At 37.8% G+C, this 20396-nt stretch overlaps 1 protein-coding gene across 3 annotated transcripts in view; it reads right to left on the reverse strand.

Moving 5' to 3' along the window:
- LOC143187333 (uncharacterized) overlaps nucleotides 1-20396 on the reverse strand; it is a 50288-nt gene that overhangs the window by 17818 nt on the left and 12074 nt on the right. For all 3 annotated transcript variants that reach the window (XM_076391475.1, XM_076391485.1, XM_076391466.1), the window contains exon 3: nucleotides 1891-1952. In XM_076391475.1, coding sequence (XP_076247590.1) covers nucleotides 1891-1952 — 62 coding nt within the window. The remainder of the gene's footprint in view (nucleotides 1-1890; nucleotides 1953-20396) is intronic.

The raw sequence follows: 20396 nt of genomic DNA on the forward strand, positions 1-20396 counted from the left end.
TTTGATGTTTCCACGGGAAACTGGAATAACAGCGGGTAATTTGAATGAAGTGTTTAGGGTGGCAACGTAAACGCCTCACAAATTATTGCGCTATGAAATTCGAAATAATTTGTGGAGAATTTTTTTAACTGGAGTTTCCTCCATTTTCTTTTGGAGTTATAATGTGGAGCAGTGGCTCAGTTGCAATGGGTAGTATTGTATAATCACAGAATAATTGCTATACTATACACCATTGACAAAAGAAAAAAGCAAGGTATTCGATAAATTGTGTCTGACTTAGAGACTCATTCTACTGATGGTCTTGCATTAGCCAGGTCAGACTCAGCGAAGCCAGTAGAGTAAGTCGTCAGACACATTTTACACGTATCTTAAAGTGCTTTTCTTAACAATTAATAACTATTGTTATTAATAATTGGAAATATTCATTTGGAAACAGAACCCCACTCACGATTTCGTCATTCGTTGCTATCGTCTTTTTTTGCCATCTACCCCTTCAGGTCTCTGACACCTATTGTCAAATACTTCATGTCTGCTAAATCACAAAATGCACAGCTATACTGTATCAGTCTCCATAAAAAAGTTTAATAAATTTTCATCTGAGATATGAAGAAGCCCTCCATGAAGAAGATTAACATCCAAACTCTCTCTTTTAATTCCATAAATTTCTTTTCGTCGAATACTCAGTGTCGCTAAATTTTCTCTAAAAAAATAATCTAGTCCATCTAACCACGAGACGTCATTAGTCTCACGGTGATCCAATTCGCAACTACGAGGACACGGGCGACCGAAACGCGACAGAAATTACGTGGTTCGAGCGAGGCACGTCGCACCTCGCCGCATGAGAATGTGACCATTTAAGGTCGACTCCGCGGCTGACCGACCTTCTCCAACCTGGACTCATTGTTTAGATTGGATTCACGTTCGACCAGCGTCTAGATGTTCAGAACTCTACTTTAGAGACCTTCTCACAAGCACGAAGATACTATGGGGATGAAAGTCACAGAGAGAATAGACAATAGAGGTGAAACAAAACGTTTCGTGACTAAGGATATCGAGATATCGTTTCCTCATTGAAACATAAGTTTAGAATTACAGATGGAGAGCCATTTTTCGCAAAGAATCTAATGTGAAGGACCTCTGAAGTATTATTTTAAAATAAGACATTACATCTGCCGCTCGAAGTGTCAAAGCGAAGATACAAATGGACAGTTAATGGATAGCGGGCCAAGCTATTCCCTACTCTTATTATCTGGCCTCGTGCTTGCCCTCGGTTTTATTAACAGCAGCACAGTTCCAGTCGAGACGTGGGCAACTTTCCAACGGTGCGCCTCTTAAAAACGACACTTTTAAATCCTGTTACGTGCCACCGATAAAGCTCTCAAACAAGCCACCTATCCACTTAATTGCGTGCGCATCCGCGACACTTTGAACAGACATTTATGGCTGATACTACTTGAGGCCTGTTAGGCCTCGACCAACTGTATTTTTGGGTCATGCTTATCTAGTCTTATTAACTCCGCCAGAAAATGTTTATTAACATTTATTTGGTACAAAATGAATTTGAAATGGGAAAATTTGGGAATTTATGATTTGAAGTTGAAGTAGAAATATTTGAAAGTTTTAAAATATTTTGAAGTTGTTAGTAGATACTAAAAAGTGATTTTATTCTGAATTATTGGTGTAGACCTCAAATAATATCATTGATATCCAAGTTTTGAAGGTCTTCTGCATCCTATTTAAATTCTAATCGACGAAGATGCAACCTAACGTGAGATAAACTTTTGTATGAGTGTCCAAAGAGACAGAGTATCACGCTTCAATAGAGTCAATCATTTCATGTTATTTAAAAATAAATGAGCTTTCAAGATTTCTCAAATCTAGTACACATACCTTGTCACCCTCTGTGTGGCGCCTCCTAGGACCGACCCTTCTTCCTTTAAACTTGGATAGATCTGCAACAGAAGGATCCCTTTCGTTAGAGAACCGAAAATCATTGAACTCCAGACGTGTAGAACCTGCTCAAAGTTATTGCACAGCTAAATATGGTCCTACATTTGCACAAATTTATGTTCTACCATCACCAGAGAATTGACTGAAGGCATTTAAATCGACCGATCGATTATTTCACCAAAACGACAAGCGGAATTGGTGTTTACAAAACGGAGGTTCGTAAATTTACCTGTTACTCAGTCCGCTAAGCTTAAACGAGCAACGATATCGGCGCATTAATATTTTCACATCTCCGCGAATGTTTTTATTTGGGTTTCATTGGCCGAAAAAACCATTCGATAGCTGGGTAACAAATATCCTCGTAGATCCCAGCGCGCATATCGTCCATTTCCATACCACAAATTAACGTAATTAGCGTACAGAAATTTACGCGTGATCGTTCCGCAGTCGAGTTTAAACACGCGATAACATTTTACGAATGACTCGGGCGTTTTCGATCGGTGAAACAAAAGGAGCCCAACGCTCAGAGAATGAAGACGAACGATCGCGAGCGACTATCAATAACGATAATTGCCATCGATATAATTCGGCGACACGCGTAAACTTTTGTGCCATAAAGTATAAATGCTCACACCGCGTTTACATTGGTGTTTTGATTAAATGAAATGTATGCTCGATTGGAAGCTTTTTTATGACAAGTGAGTCAATGGGAGAACGAATTGCCTCTGTCGTTTCTGTATAAAATTGTGTTGATAGAATTTGAAATAACTCTGTAGAAAAACATTTTCTGGCGAGATGTGTAAGGCTATCATCAGGTCGACGTCAGTTAGCTCGAGGCTGCTTTCATCATTGCAAGTGAGATATACCTTCTATTCTTGCGTTAAAAGAGAAACAACTGCAATTAATTTATTATGCATTAAACATGATTATGTTTTACCCAAAAAGATAGAAACTCTATGTTTAATTTAATTTAATCGTAAATTCAGTGAAAAAATTATGATGTGTTACTTGTATTCTTAAATACAAGACTTGTAACTCAAGACTCAAACTTGTATCTTTCTGGTCATTCTCATTAACTCTACAAACACTGTGTTCGTAGAAGCAAAGGATAATACACAATAGTGCATAGAAAAGAATGCAAACTTGTATTAAAGTAGTTCACAAACAGCAATAGTCAGACTAGAAACATTATCATTGTTAGATATTATCAACAAATACTGACAATGAGGAGATACCGAAATTACATTATTATGATCGTCTCACAATTCTCATCAATAGATTACATACTTAGAAACTCTCGTAAATCAGTAAAAAAACAACATAAAAGATAATTCAAACCCCATAGTAAGGGAAAACAACATTCCGTTCTCGAGTAGACACAAATTTTGCCATTGACATTACATATAAAACTGTCTCACCAATAGATTACACATTTAGTAAAAAGCAACATAAAAGATAACTCAAACCCCATAGTAAGGGAAAACAAAATTCCATCCTCGAGTAGACACAAATTTTGCCATTGACATTACATATAAAACTCTCTCACCAATAGATTACACACTTAGTAAAAAGCAACATAAGAGATAACTCAAACCCCACAGTAAGGGAAAACAAAATTCCATTCTCGAGTAGACACAAATATTACCATCGAAATTACATACAAACCAGTGTCACAAATCCCATCAATAAGTTACTCAGAAAAAAAGAAGAAATTAAAAAGGCACCTCTAAGCCTGTGGGGGAAAATGATCTCACCCTTGAGTAGCCACTAATTTTGCTCCCAGACTATAGCCTGTCGAACGTGGCGAGCAGTCCACGAGCAAACTGGCCGAATTAGCTTAATCGACTCACGGCGATGGACCGTTCGATCCTTCTTCCCCGTCGCATCTTTGCCGGAAATTGCCTGCGGATTTCCGTGAGCCAACACCACGGCCCGCAATCCGTGTTGTTAATGACTTGTCTACCTGCGGTCTTCAGCCCCGCCACCTTCAAGGTGGCCGTGCCCCGATCGAGATCGCGACCTCGCATCGGTTACAACCGATGCCCGTGTAATCTCTGCTCGCGTGGGCAAATGGGAAACCGTTGGGGAAGCTGAGGCCAGCGGGGAATATTTCAAACGCAACGACACGGAAGAAAATTACACCGGGCCTGGGCCCGTGTTTTTCACTGGGGAACGTCGATGAGGAGATTTAAGTGGCCGAGGCCAGCCGGAGGGCTCGCTCTCGGAACGTCTGCGATGCAGTTTTTGAGAGATGGAGATTGCGCCTGCGAAACTTTATTTAGGTGTCTTCTTGTATGATATTATTATATAGACGCGCAGACGCGAGTCCAGATCGATTTTAGATAAAATGAGAATGGGTACTTTTTTTTTCTTTATCGTATTTTTTAATGTAATACTTTGAGTGCAAGTTTCGCTGAAACTCTATTGTGTACAAATGATTTTCATTTTAGAACAAGTGTTTCTAATTCATTTTCATACTTTTTCTGTGAGTCCTCTGTTTTGACTAGTCACTAGAATTTTTTAGTAGTAGCATTCATGATCATGTAAACTGATATTATTCATAATCATTTAATGATGAGCACCTACGTATGAGTGACACGGCAGTCAAAGTGTTAAAAGATAGGAAAAGCTTCAAATAATTGAATGGTACATAGTACTATCGAGGACCAAAATTAGGGTGCATTATTTAATATTAATGTAATGATACGTTTGATCAGTTACCATGCTATAATAAATTGAAAATAATTAGGGAACTCATGGCTGGTATTACACAAGTGTCACCTACACTGTAAATTACAAACATTTGCTTTATTACTAGTGTATACTTGTGTACAGTTTCAGCTGTACTGTAAGTCTCATCCTCGAACCAACTCGTTTTTAACTTCTTACAAAGACCCATACCGTTCCATTTCCGCGTGCAACATTTACTTAAACAGTACACTAGGGATTAAACTTTGAATTTCTCTCAGAAGTCAAACAGTGTTTCGATTAATAACGCAGACCACCATGGGAGTGCAAGGAACCGTACAATCTAGTTACCGATACCGAGTACGATGTTTATTAACGCCTATAGCTGGACTGCTTTATGCAGAGATAGTACGGTTTCCCGATTCGGAGCCGATCATAAAGTCGATCGCGCGCCATAAAGACAAAAAGCAGTTCGATAGTTCACCGTCGACGTTGCGTAAAAGATACGGTTATTGCTCGCGGCACGGGATTCTGAAATATTCAGCGGTCGGGATTGCTGGAGCGACTGGTATGAATATAATTTCAAGTACTGTCCCGCAAAAATTGATTCTTTTACGCGTGCGAGCGACCCTCCGCTCCCTCGCCACGACCCCGTCCACCCTAACAAACATGAAAAATTAAATCCACCAGCGACGCTTCAGGGATCCCCGCGCAGGAGGAATGCACTGACGAAATTAAATTGGACTTACAGGTGGCATTGACGGACGAACACGGATAATTTAAATTTTAAAGTAGTCCCGCGTGGCTGTCGCGAAATCCAACTGCGCCTGGGATCGTTTCAGTGATTCTCATCCTCATGGTTTTTATCTCTCGTTTGGTCCACAATGTAACGGATGTACGAGGCCCCTGAGTGTGAAACGTGGACTTAAAAAATTCAGGTACCTTTTTCGTGAGATTTCGTGTTTAGGGAATTATAGAGATGAGAGGTGAGGGTGTGATGTAATTACTCGTAAAAGGGGTTCATTGATGGATTTCTTACTAAAGGGCGTGATTCTGGAGATTGTTATGATAGCAATTCGATATGTTATTGTGTCACTTGTTTCACATGTTTTAAGTGTGCTTTATGTTTGAATTATTTGAAGTTTCCTCGGTATTTTAATTGTTTGAGTTATTTCTAGTTTTAAGTTTTTAATTATTTCAAGCTTTCTTAATATTTTAATTGTATTTCAATTTGTCAATCATTTCCTTTTTTTTATATTATTTCAAAGATTTCTATTTTTCAATTATTTTAGTCACTTCAGATTTTCACGTACTGCAATTATTTTAATTGTTTCAAATACTTCAAACATTTCAGTTATTTCAATAATTCTTAGTTTTTTAAAATAGTTCAATTAGTTCAAACATCCTTTCCAATTCAATTATCTTAATTATTTCATATATTTGAAATATCGCATTTACTTGAATTATTTCGAAGATTTCAATTATTAGAATTGTTTCAGATTTTGTAAGTAATTAAAATATTTCTATTTCCTTATCATTTTCGTTACTTGAGGTACTTCAACTATTTCACGTACCTTCAAAATTTCAGTTATTTCCACTGTCTCAATTGCTTCAACTGTCAGACATTATTCAGACCCAACGAATTTTTTACTCATTCCGGTTCTATTAATCCTTCCAACATGTCGCAACAAACAAACGTCCTCCGATTTTCAATTAGGCACACAATTTCCTGCGCGAACTTTCATCAGAATTTCACGAGGATTGCAGCCGACGACGCGCAGCCCGACAATTCCTCGTACGTTTCAAAGTGGAAACGTTACCTTACACGGAGTTCGTGCATCGAAGCCCGCGTGCACAGGAAACAGAACAGTCGTTGCGTTTGATCCCCGTCGCTGTTGTCGAAGGATTGCGCAATCACCGTGGGCACACGTAGCCATCCTGTCCAAGTTGCATAATTCCCTTTTGTATCTTTGCGAGCACGAAAACGCGATTGCACGAGAAACGCTGTGACCCGTGCCTCATTGTCGATCTTAACGAGACTTCATCGCCCTCGTGATCGACCTTTAGCCCTTTTTACCTGTGATCACCTGACTGCGCGGGAAACTTATCTCCGTCGTCTGCTTATCGACGCGTAGCCAATATCACTAATTCAGCTTTACTGGAAGCGAATCTTTCCCATCAATGCTTATTATTACTACATATAATGATTCGAGATCTACTTGTTCCGTGAAGATCCGATTAGTTGCTTAGATGATAGATATAGTAATTAAATACCTACGGCTCTGATGCAACAGCAATAAAGATATTGATGGGTATTTTACGTACATATTAATAATGGTTAAGATACATATTCCATAGTGTTCCATAATTGTCTTTCCATTTACAGTTTCCTCGATATACAAAAGAATTTCAATTAATCGAGTCTTAATTTTTTACAGTCTTTTTTATTCAGCGTAACTGTTATTTAATGCCATGATAATAAAAATAATAGAACTTCGACTGAAACTAACTCAGGTTTAATAGTAACCCATTGAGAATAATAAAATTAGCCATCGCTATTATTCTTCGAGTTTAAATATCATATTAAGTTCGTTAATTAAAACCCTACTTTAGGTTCACGATTTCACTTCACATTACGAGAAATACTGTTCTAAGATCGATTTATGTTCACTGTAGCTCAGTTTAATTCTAAAAATGGGAGTGACAGTGTGTTCCATATAGAACTCATGTGCTATAAATAATGTCAAGTTCAACTGAACATAAGAAGCTTACAAACGAAAGGATAGTGTATTCCACTAAATTTGCAGTTTCACTCCATAATAGGAGTGAATGCAACATTACTTCTCTTCTATAAATTTTTCCTCAAATATTTTCATCCTCACCTCTCATGCCACAAACGAGCAATCCAGTAAAACCTCAATTAATCGACTTAACACAAGACTTAAACCTGAATTGCTCTCCTGATGATTAATTTTATTATTCTCGCTAGACCATTATTAGTCATACTTAAAGTCTCAGTCGATATTCCACTCTACAATCCTGAATAAATGAAAACACTAAGAATAATCAAGGCCTGTTTAATCAATTATTCACTTTAATGCTCTAAGAACTCGGAGAAAGGGATGGGAAACTTTTCTAAGCACTTCCATCGACATTCAGCATACACATGATCGGGAGCCACGTGAAATCGTGACCCTCCACGAAATCGTACACATGTCGTTCCAGCAACCAGTCGGTTTACATTGCAAATTCGTCGGGGAAGTTGTCGCGGGCGACACGTTGCTCGACGTCCCGGGGCAAAAGTTGTCCTAACGATTAAATTACCGAGCCAGTTGGTCGGCTGCTGCCGGATTAGAGACATTGTTTTGATACATTGCCCAGAAATTGCCATGACTCGGTGTCATCGCGATCCTATCATCGGAATTAAAATCGGATTGCAGCGATTAATACGATTCGTTCCACGGTCATTTGTTTGTCGTAAATGGTCCAGATGAGCCACGAACGAATCCCGATAGCGTATGATCGAATGTTAGCGATTGTGTGAAACGCTGGCTTCGAGGGAGGCTTCAATTTGGATAGATGAAATGAAATCTAGCTATCTTGAGAACATTCTTTGTGAATTTTTCAGGGTGAAAATTAAGCCCAAGATATTCGTTAGCTTCTTTTTACCCAATCATGTGTTTTTATCTCTTTCAACCTGTGCACACTGTTTGGATTAATTTAACCTGAAATTTTATCTTATATTTTAATATTTTTTTATTAAAAATTCGATTTACTTTGTACTGTAAATATTACATCAGCTAAGTGCTGGAAATTCAGTACAGAGAAAATTCCATACCCTTTAATAACATCTGTAACTATTTAATCCTTTCAATCCCCTCAAGTCCATCTCATCTTGAAACACTCAACTCCTTTTCAACCCTTCACCACAAGTAACTAAAAATCGCCTGAAATAGAAGAGATCCTAGCAAACTTGCAATTACATAAAAAGAAGGACGAACTAGTGAGCCTCTGGATTAAGAAAATCGTACCGATCATCGTCTCCGTGAACCACGAATAACAAGCGGAATTACGTGAGCGTGTTTGAAACAATCGAGGGGAAGGAATTCGAAGACTGAAATTCAGAGGAATTTTCGTGGGATTAACGTGGGACGTTCGCGTTCGATGATCCAAGAAAGGAGGTTATTTCTTTCGAGATATTGTGCAGACACCTGATCCCTGGAAGCCGAGTTCCGCCATGCTTTCCAGCATTTTCGAGAAAACTGACAGCGTTTTCAGATAGTGCATTCGAGGGAGTTCAAGTCGGCGTCCCGTGAGAAAGACACTCTACACCACGGGACGCTGGAAAGCGATAAGTCCTTCGCTCGTAAAACTTTATTATTTACCGAGAAGGAGCAAAGAAATTTGGCGGAGAGGTGGAAAATAGCAACGGTGTAAAATGTTCGTAAAGAGGGAGTTGTCCATTCTCGAAGGAACGAAATTTACACTCACACTTTAATTTCAGAGCTATGAAGTAAAAATGAATTATCTTTCTTCGTGGACACGCTAGCGACGAACTCGAGGCAGGACCGACTGAATTATTGACATTTAAATCGAACCGTTAATATTCAGAACGTTCTGTCTTGGATTCGAGGAGAATTAGATCAGCAGTTTTAAGGGTTGAATTTGAATGGGAATGAAATTAGTCGGCCACTGTTTGAATTTCAATCAGTATCATCGATTATCCTAGACTTGTCGATAGAATGAAAATCGTGGTTCTAAGTTGGTATAATTTAATCCGTATTGTCGTATGTTTGGCATACGGTCGACAGATGTGACTGAAGTAGAAATTGCTCGAGGGTCGTACAGATGTATTTATGTATGCAGCTTCTGCGAAGGATGCAGTTGCTGACAGTAAAAGCGTAAAGAAGCTGGGACCGAGCAAACTCGTTACGAGGCAGCTAGCAATCGTTAATTCTTCACGTTCTTCCGTGTTGGGCGAGCCATTCCCTGAAGTCTACGCAAAGACACAATGAAACTTTCACTGGCTATTAATAATGCAACGACGTGGGCCGATTGGGCTTCGTGCAAACGACATCCCCTTCGTTTCACGCCTTTCAATAACGATTCAATTATCTGCAGGACAAACTGGGACTGATTTATCGTTTCGCGAACGTCGGTTCGGTGTTATAATGAATGGCTTCGTAGCGGGGAGATCATTTGATCATTTTTGCGATCAATTAATAGACACGAAGGAAATGAGGAGATATCGTAACAGTGAAAATCGTTGATGATATGGTTCGCAGCATATGTGAGCATGGCTGGCTAGTCATTACTGAATCTACTGCAGTAGAAATACATATAGGTACTATTTATATAAGTAGATTAAAAATGGGGAAAAGATAATGTGGAACTACAGTTTCACTAGTAATTCGTGAGAAGTTCCAATCCAATTTTCTAATTTACAAAATTGCAAGTTTCAAATCTCAAATTTAAAGTCTCAATTATTGAATTTCAAATTCGAAACTTTTAAATTCAAATGATAAATTTACTGAATTTCAAATATTCAAATTTACAAAATGTTTTATTTTAAATTTCGAATTTTAAACTTCGGATTTATAAAACTTTATTTTAAATTCACAAAATTATTTCAAATGTTCAAAAAATGTTGATAAATTGAAAAGGTAAAGCCCAATCTCTCTTTAATTTCTCGAAAGCAATCATATATTAAATGGACACTCTGTATATCTCTAATTCTCTCATGCTTCTTGCATGGAAGAACGTAAGAGGACACTACGTAGTTGTTATTCGTTGAAAAGCAATTTTATTGTTAAGCTTGTGCGCGAATATTATCAGACTCACTATAAACGAGCGAGTAAACCTTGCGTTTACGTAATCGCCGTGTAACGGAAGCTATACAAAGTTGCCGACCGCCTGGAAAAGGAGCAGCTCGAAGCCGTCATGGATGTTTGCCAGTTAATGATCGATAAAATTGAGATAGGCAAACAGGCTCGTATAAAACAGCTCGTAACTATCAATACACGGCTGCCATAGCATATTTCCCTTCACTTTGATCGTTGACTGATTTCTTTCGTCATCGCTGATATTAAAAAACAGTGAAAACCGAGGGTCTCAGAAAATTCAATATTATTAACATGTTGATTCAAGATTCATAAAGTAAGATTTTAGACATTTTTCCATAGTCTAGTCCTTACACGTTGACGATCAATAAACATACAGTACGTAATTTTAATTTCAAATGAAAATGTTTTTCACCCATCTTCTTATTCACTTGGTAATTCTGTTTCTATAAATAACAGCCATTTGAAGACTCTTGCAAAGATAATTGTGACAATTAATACTGATCACGATCATGTAAGTATGCAACACTGTGACCTGTGTATCGATGACGTGAGAAAATGGAAAAAAAAGAAGAAGTACAAGAAACTGGTGATCGAAGTGGTACCCTCGCAAGCACTTTTCTCAATTTGTATTATCACCTTCATAATAATTACTATCTCAAATATGATATTTTCTTAACTAGTACCTACTTTTTTGGTCATTACTACTTAACTATAATATATCTAAGCAAATACGTACCACTATTTTCTCGCAACTCCAATTTGACACAACTGAACAATCATTAGTACTCAGTAGTTATATTATTTACTCAAAACCCTACAAAGAACCTAACAGCGTTTTGACGCTATTCATCTCAAAGAAGCAAAGAATTTTTTCTGATACATTTATCCGCGCCATTGATAACAATAGGAAGCCATCCAGAGTCGAGTGAGGTCACGTTACATAAAACCTTCCCCCTTGATCCCCCCAAAATTCTACCAATTCTCATCCGCCATGAAATGCATCCCCAATTTCCATACAGAATATTCTACGTATTTTATTGCAGCCCTATCTTTAACATTTCATTTTATATTTTCCTTGCCTTCCTTGATGCTTCCGATTTTCTGCCCCCTGCCACTTCGCGTCGATGCTCCCGATACTTTCTATTTCCCACGAACACCCTTAGTACTTCGTACCCTCGATATTCTTATCGTGACTAAGAGGGGGAAGGGATGGGAAAATTTTGAAAGCGTTCTCGTGCGTCTCTGCACAAAAACGAACGTCAGCAGGTGCCCTGCATAAAAGAAGCGTCCTTCGTGGCGCGAAAAGAGCAGCGTTGCTCACCTCTCCAGAAATACTCGTACGTGTTTACGCAATCCTGTTAGCGAGTAATAAGCGTGAGCTGTGCGTCAGAAGCACGCGCGCGAAACTTGCGTGGCTTCTTTTCCTCTAGCATCTTCTCGCGAGCACAGATGTTGAAGTTTCGGAAATATTAAAGGACACATAGACAGTAAGCTCTAAAAAGAGTTAAGCTCCTGTGGAAGAGGTAAACTCTAATAAAAACTCTAAATTAGGTGTTCCTAACGTAAGAGTTAAAAATTTAGGTGTTAATTCGAATTTATATCTTGTAACAAAAGGTATTAAAATATGGGAAATATTTACTCCGAAATAAGTGGTGTCGCCATTAAACATTAAACTATATTCATTAATTTTCAGTCTTTCTAATCAATCTAGCAATTTTGAGCGGAAAAATTAAGTGAAAATAGGACACAGGCAATGTTCATATTTAGGCATGGAAAAAAGTTAAGCAAACTGATTTTTTGAATTCAAGAAATTTTAAATATAATCTTTATGGAAAACGTACCTACTACTGCATTCCTAAAAAATGAAGGAAGTCATTCAATAGATTCAATAAATTGAGAACTATTTTTTATATTAAACTGCTTTTCGAAAACCCTATGAACTTTTCAACTGATTTCACCCCTTCAAAGATGAATTTACTAAAATTGAGAAACAGTATCTTAATTTCTTTTATTCACAGTCATATATATTTCTGACTTTTTCACTGACAAGTTTCGTAGTACCACAGCTTATCACGTCTTTATTACAAATTTCTGACCATCTTTGAAGAGGTTAAACATTTTGTTTCGATTATCCATTTTAAAACACCTTAGAAATGCAAGAATTTCTTGACTCATAAAGTGCTACGAAATATATGCCGAGGGTACATAAATATTGAGAACTAATAAATATTGATTTCCTTTAAGTATTGACAGAGAGACGTTCTTTCAATTGAATAAAGATTTGCGTGAAACTGACATAGTATTATTTACTGGAACTCTTTTACACTATACTGTCGTTTCTGACTTAGGCTTGGGTCAGGACATCGCTTCAGGCGCAGTTTTATGCAATATGGAGAGCTCGTACTTGAAACCCATGTCCATATCTGAATTGTTTCTCACAGTTACCGGGGCAGACTTTCTTAAAGCGTTAGTGCATCGATTTAAATGCGATATTAAAATAAGGAAATTGAAGGTTTAATATTTCAAGTTTATACGTGAGGCTTCGATATTAAACCGTATTTTATGTTCCCATATAAGCAAAGTGCAATTGAAATACCTAATTTTAAGGTCATATTCTCACAGAAGTTATTTATAGTTAAGAACAATGAAGTTTCTTGTTAACTTTCTTCTCTACTGTTTGCAGATATTTTTCGTGATACAGTAAATTTCCCATGTGAGAACGTGGCTTTAGACTATCATTTGACTAGAAATTCACAAAACGTTAAAGCAGATTAGTATAATTTCAAAATACAGATACCCATTTTAAGTGATTTAATTCTAATATGTATAACAGTATACATAATCTCGCTCTGATAACTACTCTCTATTTTTCACAACATTTTCAATGGCTCCCCCAATCTACACATTTTACGTTTTCCATGAACAGTCTCCAAACAATCAGAGTTTCTCGTATTCAGACACATACATACACACAGCGTCAAGCGGCATACCTCGTTAACACTATTTACAGCCTTACTGTTCTACGAAATGAGCTTAAGCAAATAAATTCAATTGCATTCCGCCATGCAAACGAATTTACAGATGAGAACTGCGCTGATGTAAACTCGAGCGAGCTACGCTTCCAAATTTTCCAATATACGCCGCTCGAATTCTAACAAGCAGAATCGTCGATAAGAGAAGTGTGTTCTAGACTTTATCGCTTGTAGAAACGAGTGTGACGAACGTCGCCAAGATGTCCGATGTTAAATAATAATATTTGCGATTCTTTGAGCGATGAGTTAACGGTGTTCTGCTAATGACCCGAACCTCGATAGATCTTGCGAGAAACGAGGACCCAATCGTGTTCGCGAGCACTGAGCTCCAAGGTGATATCGCGATGACATCAGTGAACACATGGATTTAACTTGATTGAGCAATGTGTGCACTTTATATTTCCAATGTTAAAGAAACATATTTAATGAGAGTGAAGAATTTTTCAAGACAAGTGAAGAATTGTTTGTCATTGAAATCTGGAGAATAAACAAATGTTTTTAATAAACTTTATCAGATTTGTTGACTGCTCCAAAATTTACACCACTCCAAGAATTTCTTAAGAAGGAAGAAAAACAAATTTAATTTGCTTCCGTAGAATAGCAAAACGACCAAAGTTATTACTACTCACGCTGACTATTGAATATTTTAATTATCTCAAGCGTTTCCTCTGTTACATTGAAAGAAAATAGTTACACAGTATTTTCTTCCATAAATCAAAACACCAACAAAACACGTTCCTTTTGAAATAACTGTAATCAAATCCAGTTAAATTACTCCTGAAGGAATGCAGATCTCGAAAATAAAACGATTGGAACCTCGATGAACCAGAATCCCGTTTCTACTTTTTTTATTGTGCCTTTCATAAACTCTAATCGCTATGAAGGAGGAACAAGCATGAATCAGCGATCGTACAAAGCATATAATGTACCTCGTGCTTAACCCGTGTCTGTAAGGCGCGAATGTCGGACGCGATAAGCAGGTTGGCGAAGACCGGAAATGGACGCGCCTTGGAGCGATCGCTGGCTGTAGATTTCGAGCGATCAACCTGTCCTCGGTGAAGATAACAGAGACTCAGAGACGACTGAGACAATAAATAGTATCTTCTGTTGACAGGTGGTATCTGTTGAAGAGTATTAAGTTATATTTGACAAAGTGACAATTTCTCATTATAACGACACTTCGTAATAGCAGAATGATGAGTTAGGCTTAAAGTGGGCGTAAACTGCTATTTGCACGTCTGAAAAGAGTACAATTTGACTAATTATTCCAATTTTTTAAATTCGACTGATTTTAAAATTTTCAAGTTTTAAATTTCCTATTTCTAAATTTCGAATTTTAAATAACTTTGGAAACTTCCAATTTCAAAGTTTAAATTTAAAATTTTATATTTTCAATTTTAAATTCAGGAAACTTTAATTTATTTTCAAATGATACACGGAATATTAAGTTCAAATTTGAACGTACAAAATTTATGGAAGGAGTGATTGTAGAATTATTTTACAACAAAAGAATATACATATACACTACCTACACAACGACACAAGTTTAATATTGTAAATGCTATGTCTACAGAATAACTTCCTATTGAAGATTGCACCTGCACAAATTAAAAAAAAAAAAAAGAATATATACATCGAGACATTTGAAAAACTGATTCTACATACTAAAATAAGGTACAAATCAGGAATAAAGAAATTATGTTTGGAACTTCATTACTAAATTATGAATCATGGAAAATACACCCCCTGTGAAACGTGTCTGACTATGAATCTCATTCTACTAACGTTATTGTGTCTACCCTGGCTAATGTACTCCAGCAGTAGAAAAGTCCCTAAGTCAGACACATTTCTCTCGCATTTTAACTGTACTTCTAAGTACAAATAACTCGAAAAAGGAATTATGCAAGGAATTTTGAACGAGTTTATACAATTTTGTCCAAATTAAAAAAATTCCCTTTCCTATAAGAACTTAATATAAGATGTAGCAAGAGAATGCAAGCATATTTCGAGATCTAATACAGTATCAAATTCTTTTAAGAAAAGTATTCCAAAATTGCTTCTTCAAGACGAACACAAACAAGAACTGTTCATCAAAATATCCAACGCTCCCAAGGTAAAATATACAGATAATAAAGAAGGGCATTACTAATGAGATGATCTGACAGAAAGAAAAGCAGAATTAAACAAAATTCCTCTTCAAATTATCACCTCCCTCCAGAACGATGAAAAATCCAGAAAATCGTAATCCACGAAGCACGCGAAATTGCATTACTAATCCTCCTCCGTCATGTTGGCGCAAAAGGGCCTCTAACGAATTCATTAAGCACGGATGACAAAGGATAAAAGATACTTGCAATCTCTGACATTCTAAAGTGAAAGACTTTAAGAAAACCGTCAGAAGTTTACGGGACGCTTTTTCAACCGAACGAATTGCGTTAACGAACGGCTCGTAAATCGTCCGAAAGAACTCCCATGGTCCTCCACGACGCGCGGAAACACCCGTCTAGTGCCCGAGCAATCCGATTAAAAACTGCAACATTAAAGTTTGTTCCGGGAATCGTACACGAACGCGTAATTAACCTTTAACGCTAGGAGTACTTTTTCCTGGAGGGGGGCAGGGGTCACCAGCAACATCTGCGAGGAGCAGCGTCGAGCGCGAATTATGTAAGAATGAATAATGGCCGAGCGAAGACGGCCCGCGGCGTTTTGCAGAGGCGCTGTAAGGTGCTCAAGTAAAATATAATACGTATGCATTGTGGCGCCGATTCGCTGGCAGGGGTCGTGTGCCACTTGGTAATAGGTGAACGATTCAATGGCTCACTGGGAACTGAATGCAACTTTCGAGGGGATCTTGAGAGGCTGTGTATGTCTTCATTTTCAACTTTTCTTTCATCAGATATTCAGATACAATACTGATCATAAGTTTGGATCATCTTCTAAATTAATTCACTATCGGTAGGATCTGTTCAGAAAGCCTACTATTAGGAAGTTATTTAAGTACTCATATGGTAGGCTCTATTGGATTAAAGAATACGAAGTTTACTTTGTTAATTTCATACTTTTTATACCTGACTGTGAATAATTCTGATAATTTATTCCATTGTGTTGGAAAAGGATTACTGTAATTATTGTGGAAAATCTTGGTTTCGAGTCATTAACAAGTACTTTGTGGTATATTAGAAGTGTAATGAGCAAATGAGAATTAGCAGATTATTACAAACTTTTGGATGGTACTGTAAGCAAAGTATGCATATTACATCTCTGCGAGAAAATTGTTGCTGGTAAAAAATGTTCAGCTTTTAGTTAACTGCGTAGAATATTTATTTATATGCACATGAAGCTACTATTTCTAGCTTTGAACAGCAGATTTGTGTAGTAAATTAGCTGGCGTCTGTTTTATAAATTCGTTTTTTCTTTTTTTTTTCAAATAAATTATGAACGATCCTTAATCAAAGTAAGCATAATTTTTCAGTAATAAAAATAATGAACTTCACTCGAGTTTAATAATTATGAATAAATTACTTTCACTTACTTTTTTAAAAAACAGAAAGCAGCTTGCACTTTTTTATGGAATATCTGATAACGAGTTGTACTCATGCTACAAGTTATAGTCCAAATATTGAAGTCAAACAGCGACACGTCGTTGAAGTAGCATTTACTTATTAGCCACTTTAATTTATGTCTTCTTTCCTTGTTTAAATTAACTTTGACGCGAAGCAATTTAAGAAGCGAGTTTGTTCAGTTGCAGCTGCCGTCAGTCAATGAAACAAGATAGTAATAATAGTAAACAGCTACATTGAGTGCACTCTTTTTACTAACCTTAAGAATCCTGAGTCCTTTCACTCATGAATTACCTATCCCTTCTACATATCATTGACTTGAAAGTACTACTTTTGAAAAAGATAAACTACTATTAAAACCTTTTCGACAAGCACTTTCAGTTCCAAAAAATACCCATATCTATCTACAGAAATATAAAAGAACTTCACACAAATTAAATAGTCATCTTCATCACGTGAATAAATCTTCCTTCTATTCAATCTTAATAATTCCCCAAAATTCCAAGAATCGACCCCAAATACCTACGCTCAACAGACACGAAACCTCCAGAGCTTCCAATACCAAAGGACCAAGAAATCTCCATAAACAATACCAAGAAGAACGATCTTTCCAAATGAGAGACGAGGAGCAAACATTAACAAGTCCTGTCGGCAGGTAACAAACAGCCGCGTGAAGGCCAAGCGCGCGCCGCGCGATCCACCGCCACTCAAATTGAAAACAAGTACGCCATTAACCTGCTAATTGGGTCATTCATCAACCAGAACTGTCGCTTGTATATTTAAAAATACTCCAACAGACGAATTAACTCGTATTACACGCAGCGAACGATCGTCCCTCCGGAAGCATAATAATTAAACTCACAACAAATTATATATCGCTGCAAGGCTATAAGTCTCAGGGAAACCGTTAAAACAGAAAGAACAGCCACATTTGTTTTAACCTCACGAAATGTTACAAACTGCCGCGATTATCTTCGAACGCTCCAACGTGTACTATATTTAGAATCTGTGTCTCATGGGCGCGAAAAATCCAGTGAATCAGCCAGCAGGAGTGCAGAGGCATAAACAAAACGTATCGTCGCGAGGAAAAATCGCGGTCGTTCCCAGTTTCCCAGCGCGAGAACAGATAAAAAGGAATTGCTGGGAGGGAGGCATGGGCGCGGGGGTGGGAGGGTGCGACAGCGGAGCTAATAAACATGTGACGGCCTCGGGCTCGATTTTTCCTCCTTCGTCGGCTCTTGCACAACGGTAAGTAAATCCTTGACGGTGCTGCGTTTTCTCATTTAGCAGCGAACTTATCGCGCCGAGTCTAATTGATCCTGCACAGCTCTTGAAATACGACCATCCCTCCCCCACTACGTTCACGTGATCTATCGATCACCAGCTGTTCCCTATTGCTTATTCGCGCGCGTCGAGTCACTTTGCTTCCCCCTCGATCGAACGTCGTAAAACACATTCGATTGTGTCTTGCGATCGGTGGAGCTTGTCGAGCGTCAAGGTTTTGAAAAAAAAGAACCATCTTCAGAGGGAAGTTAAAGTGGAGACTGGTTCTGCTTTTTCAACCCCTCGAACGAGCCTCGTGCCGATCGCAGGTGTCCTTTCGGTGTTCTTGGAGAAAGCGCTGTGGAGGATGAACAAGGTTGTACCTTGGACGGGATAATTTACGAAACGAAGGTTAAGAAAGTGTGCGTAGAGGCGTCTCTTTGATTGATGAGACCACTTTCTCTGGTAGATATTGGTTTATTTGAAATTGTGGGGTATCTTGGGCTATGGGATTTGTGGGGCGATGGATTGATTCAATCTTTGGGGGTATATGGGTCTGTGATTACTGGTTAGGGGTTGTATGGGGTCGTGTCCACTGAGATGACCCTGGTTTAGTGTGCAGATGAGCATAGAGAAGTTACACTGGGTACACTAGTTGCATGCTGAGTTCACATTGGATGTGTTACGTACCGATACTGTGGGGTAGTTTGATAGCTAGTGGATGTGAGATAGTATTACATGGTATTACAGAATGTCTAAAGATCTTAAGATCTGAGTGCCGACAAGTTTGAATAGTGAACATTTAAATGTTTAACTATTTAACTATTTGATTATTGGATATTCGGATATTTGGATCATTCGATGTTCGACTATTTGGACAGGTGACTATCTGACCGTGTAACTATCAAACTATCTAACTATCTAACTATTTGGGTATTTGAATATTTAGACACCTGTATATTATCCTCTTAAGAGTCAATTTTCTCCACCTTTTAAGAAGTTTAAAAATTTTTAAATCCCACTCATACCCAAAATATTCACCATCACATTATCAATCGATTGCTATTTTGACCAAACCTACCTCATTGAAGTTATCACACACTTGAAGATAAAAAAGTCTCAGCATCCCCTCGCGACAAAAGGAAACAAATCTACAGACGAATAAAAACGGCTCATTATTATTCCCACGGTCGCGTGCTCGCGTATATTTAACGCAAAGAGGAACCGCAAACGGAACGCCATCGAATCCAATAAAACAAGTCGCGCGTGAAACGGCCATTGGACTGTGCAAAAATGTGCACGAATTGTATTTTACCGTAACCGAACAAAAAGGTCTTCTGGATGCGAGATCGTACGATTGACAAAGCGCAGAACGGGGGATGGTTGATACAGGGTTGGCCGCGCGTTCCACGCATAAACGCGATCACCGTGTCCTTAGAATCGCTAATCGATGCGATAGAAAGCGATAATTAATTACATTTTCATTCGCAACAGACCTATTATTCCAACCCGCGTTTCACCTGATGAGTTGCGCAATGGCGATCGTCACGTGTGTTGGTTCATTAGCGTGCTCGTTACCGTTGCATTAAAGTTTCAACCATTATTAAAGCCTGCCGCGCAAAGGACATAAATTCGATAAAATTGTAGCATAAAGTGCGCAACGATGGACAACAATACGCGGCGGTAAAAACAGGATACAAATATGTATTTCGGTTCGTGGAATTCGATCAATTAGTGAAGGCGTAGTTTTATACTCCACAAAGTTTTGCAAAGAACTAAATTTTAATTTCAAACAATTCTCGTTCTTACAACATGTTCGTCGAATATTTCTAGAGCCAAGGGAATTGATTCCATGAATGACAAGAGAATGTATAAATTCCTAATAAAATTTTTTATCTCGAATAAGATTAAAAAATTTAAACGCAATTTAAATACAGAGATTATAAAGGGTTTTAGCACGAAGAAAGGTGTACGATAGAAACGTGATTTTTAACCACTTTTGTGCGCAACTATATTTCATCTTTTGTTCATGTTTGTCATCTCATTTCCATAATTCTGTT

This window comes from Calliopsis andreniformis, chromosome 2 (genome assembly GCF_051401765.1).
Source record: "Calliopsis andreniformis isolate RMS-2024a chromosome 2, iyCalAndr_principal, whole genome shotgun sequence".
NCBI classification, from domain to species: Eukaryota; Metazoa; Arthropoda; class Insecta; order Hymenoptera; family Andrenidae; genus Calliopsis; species Calliopsis andreniformis.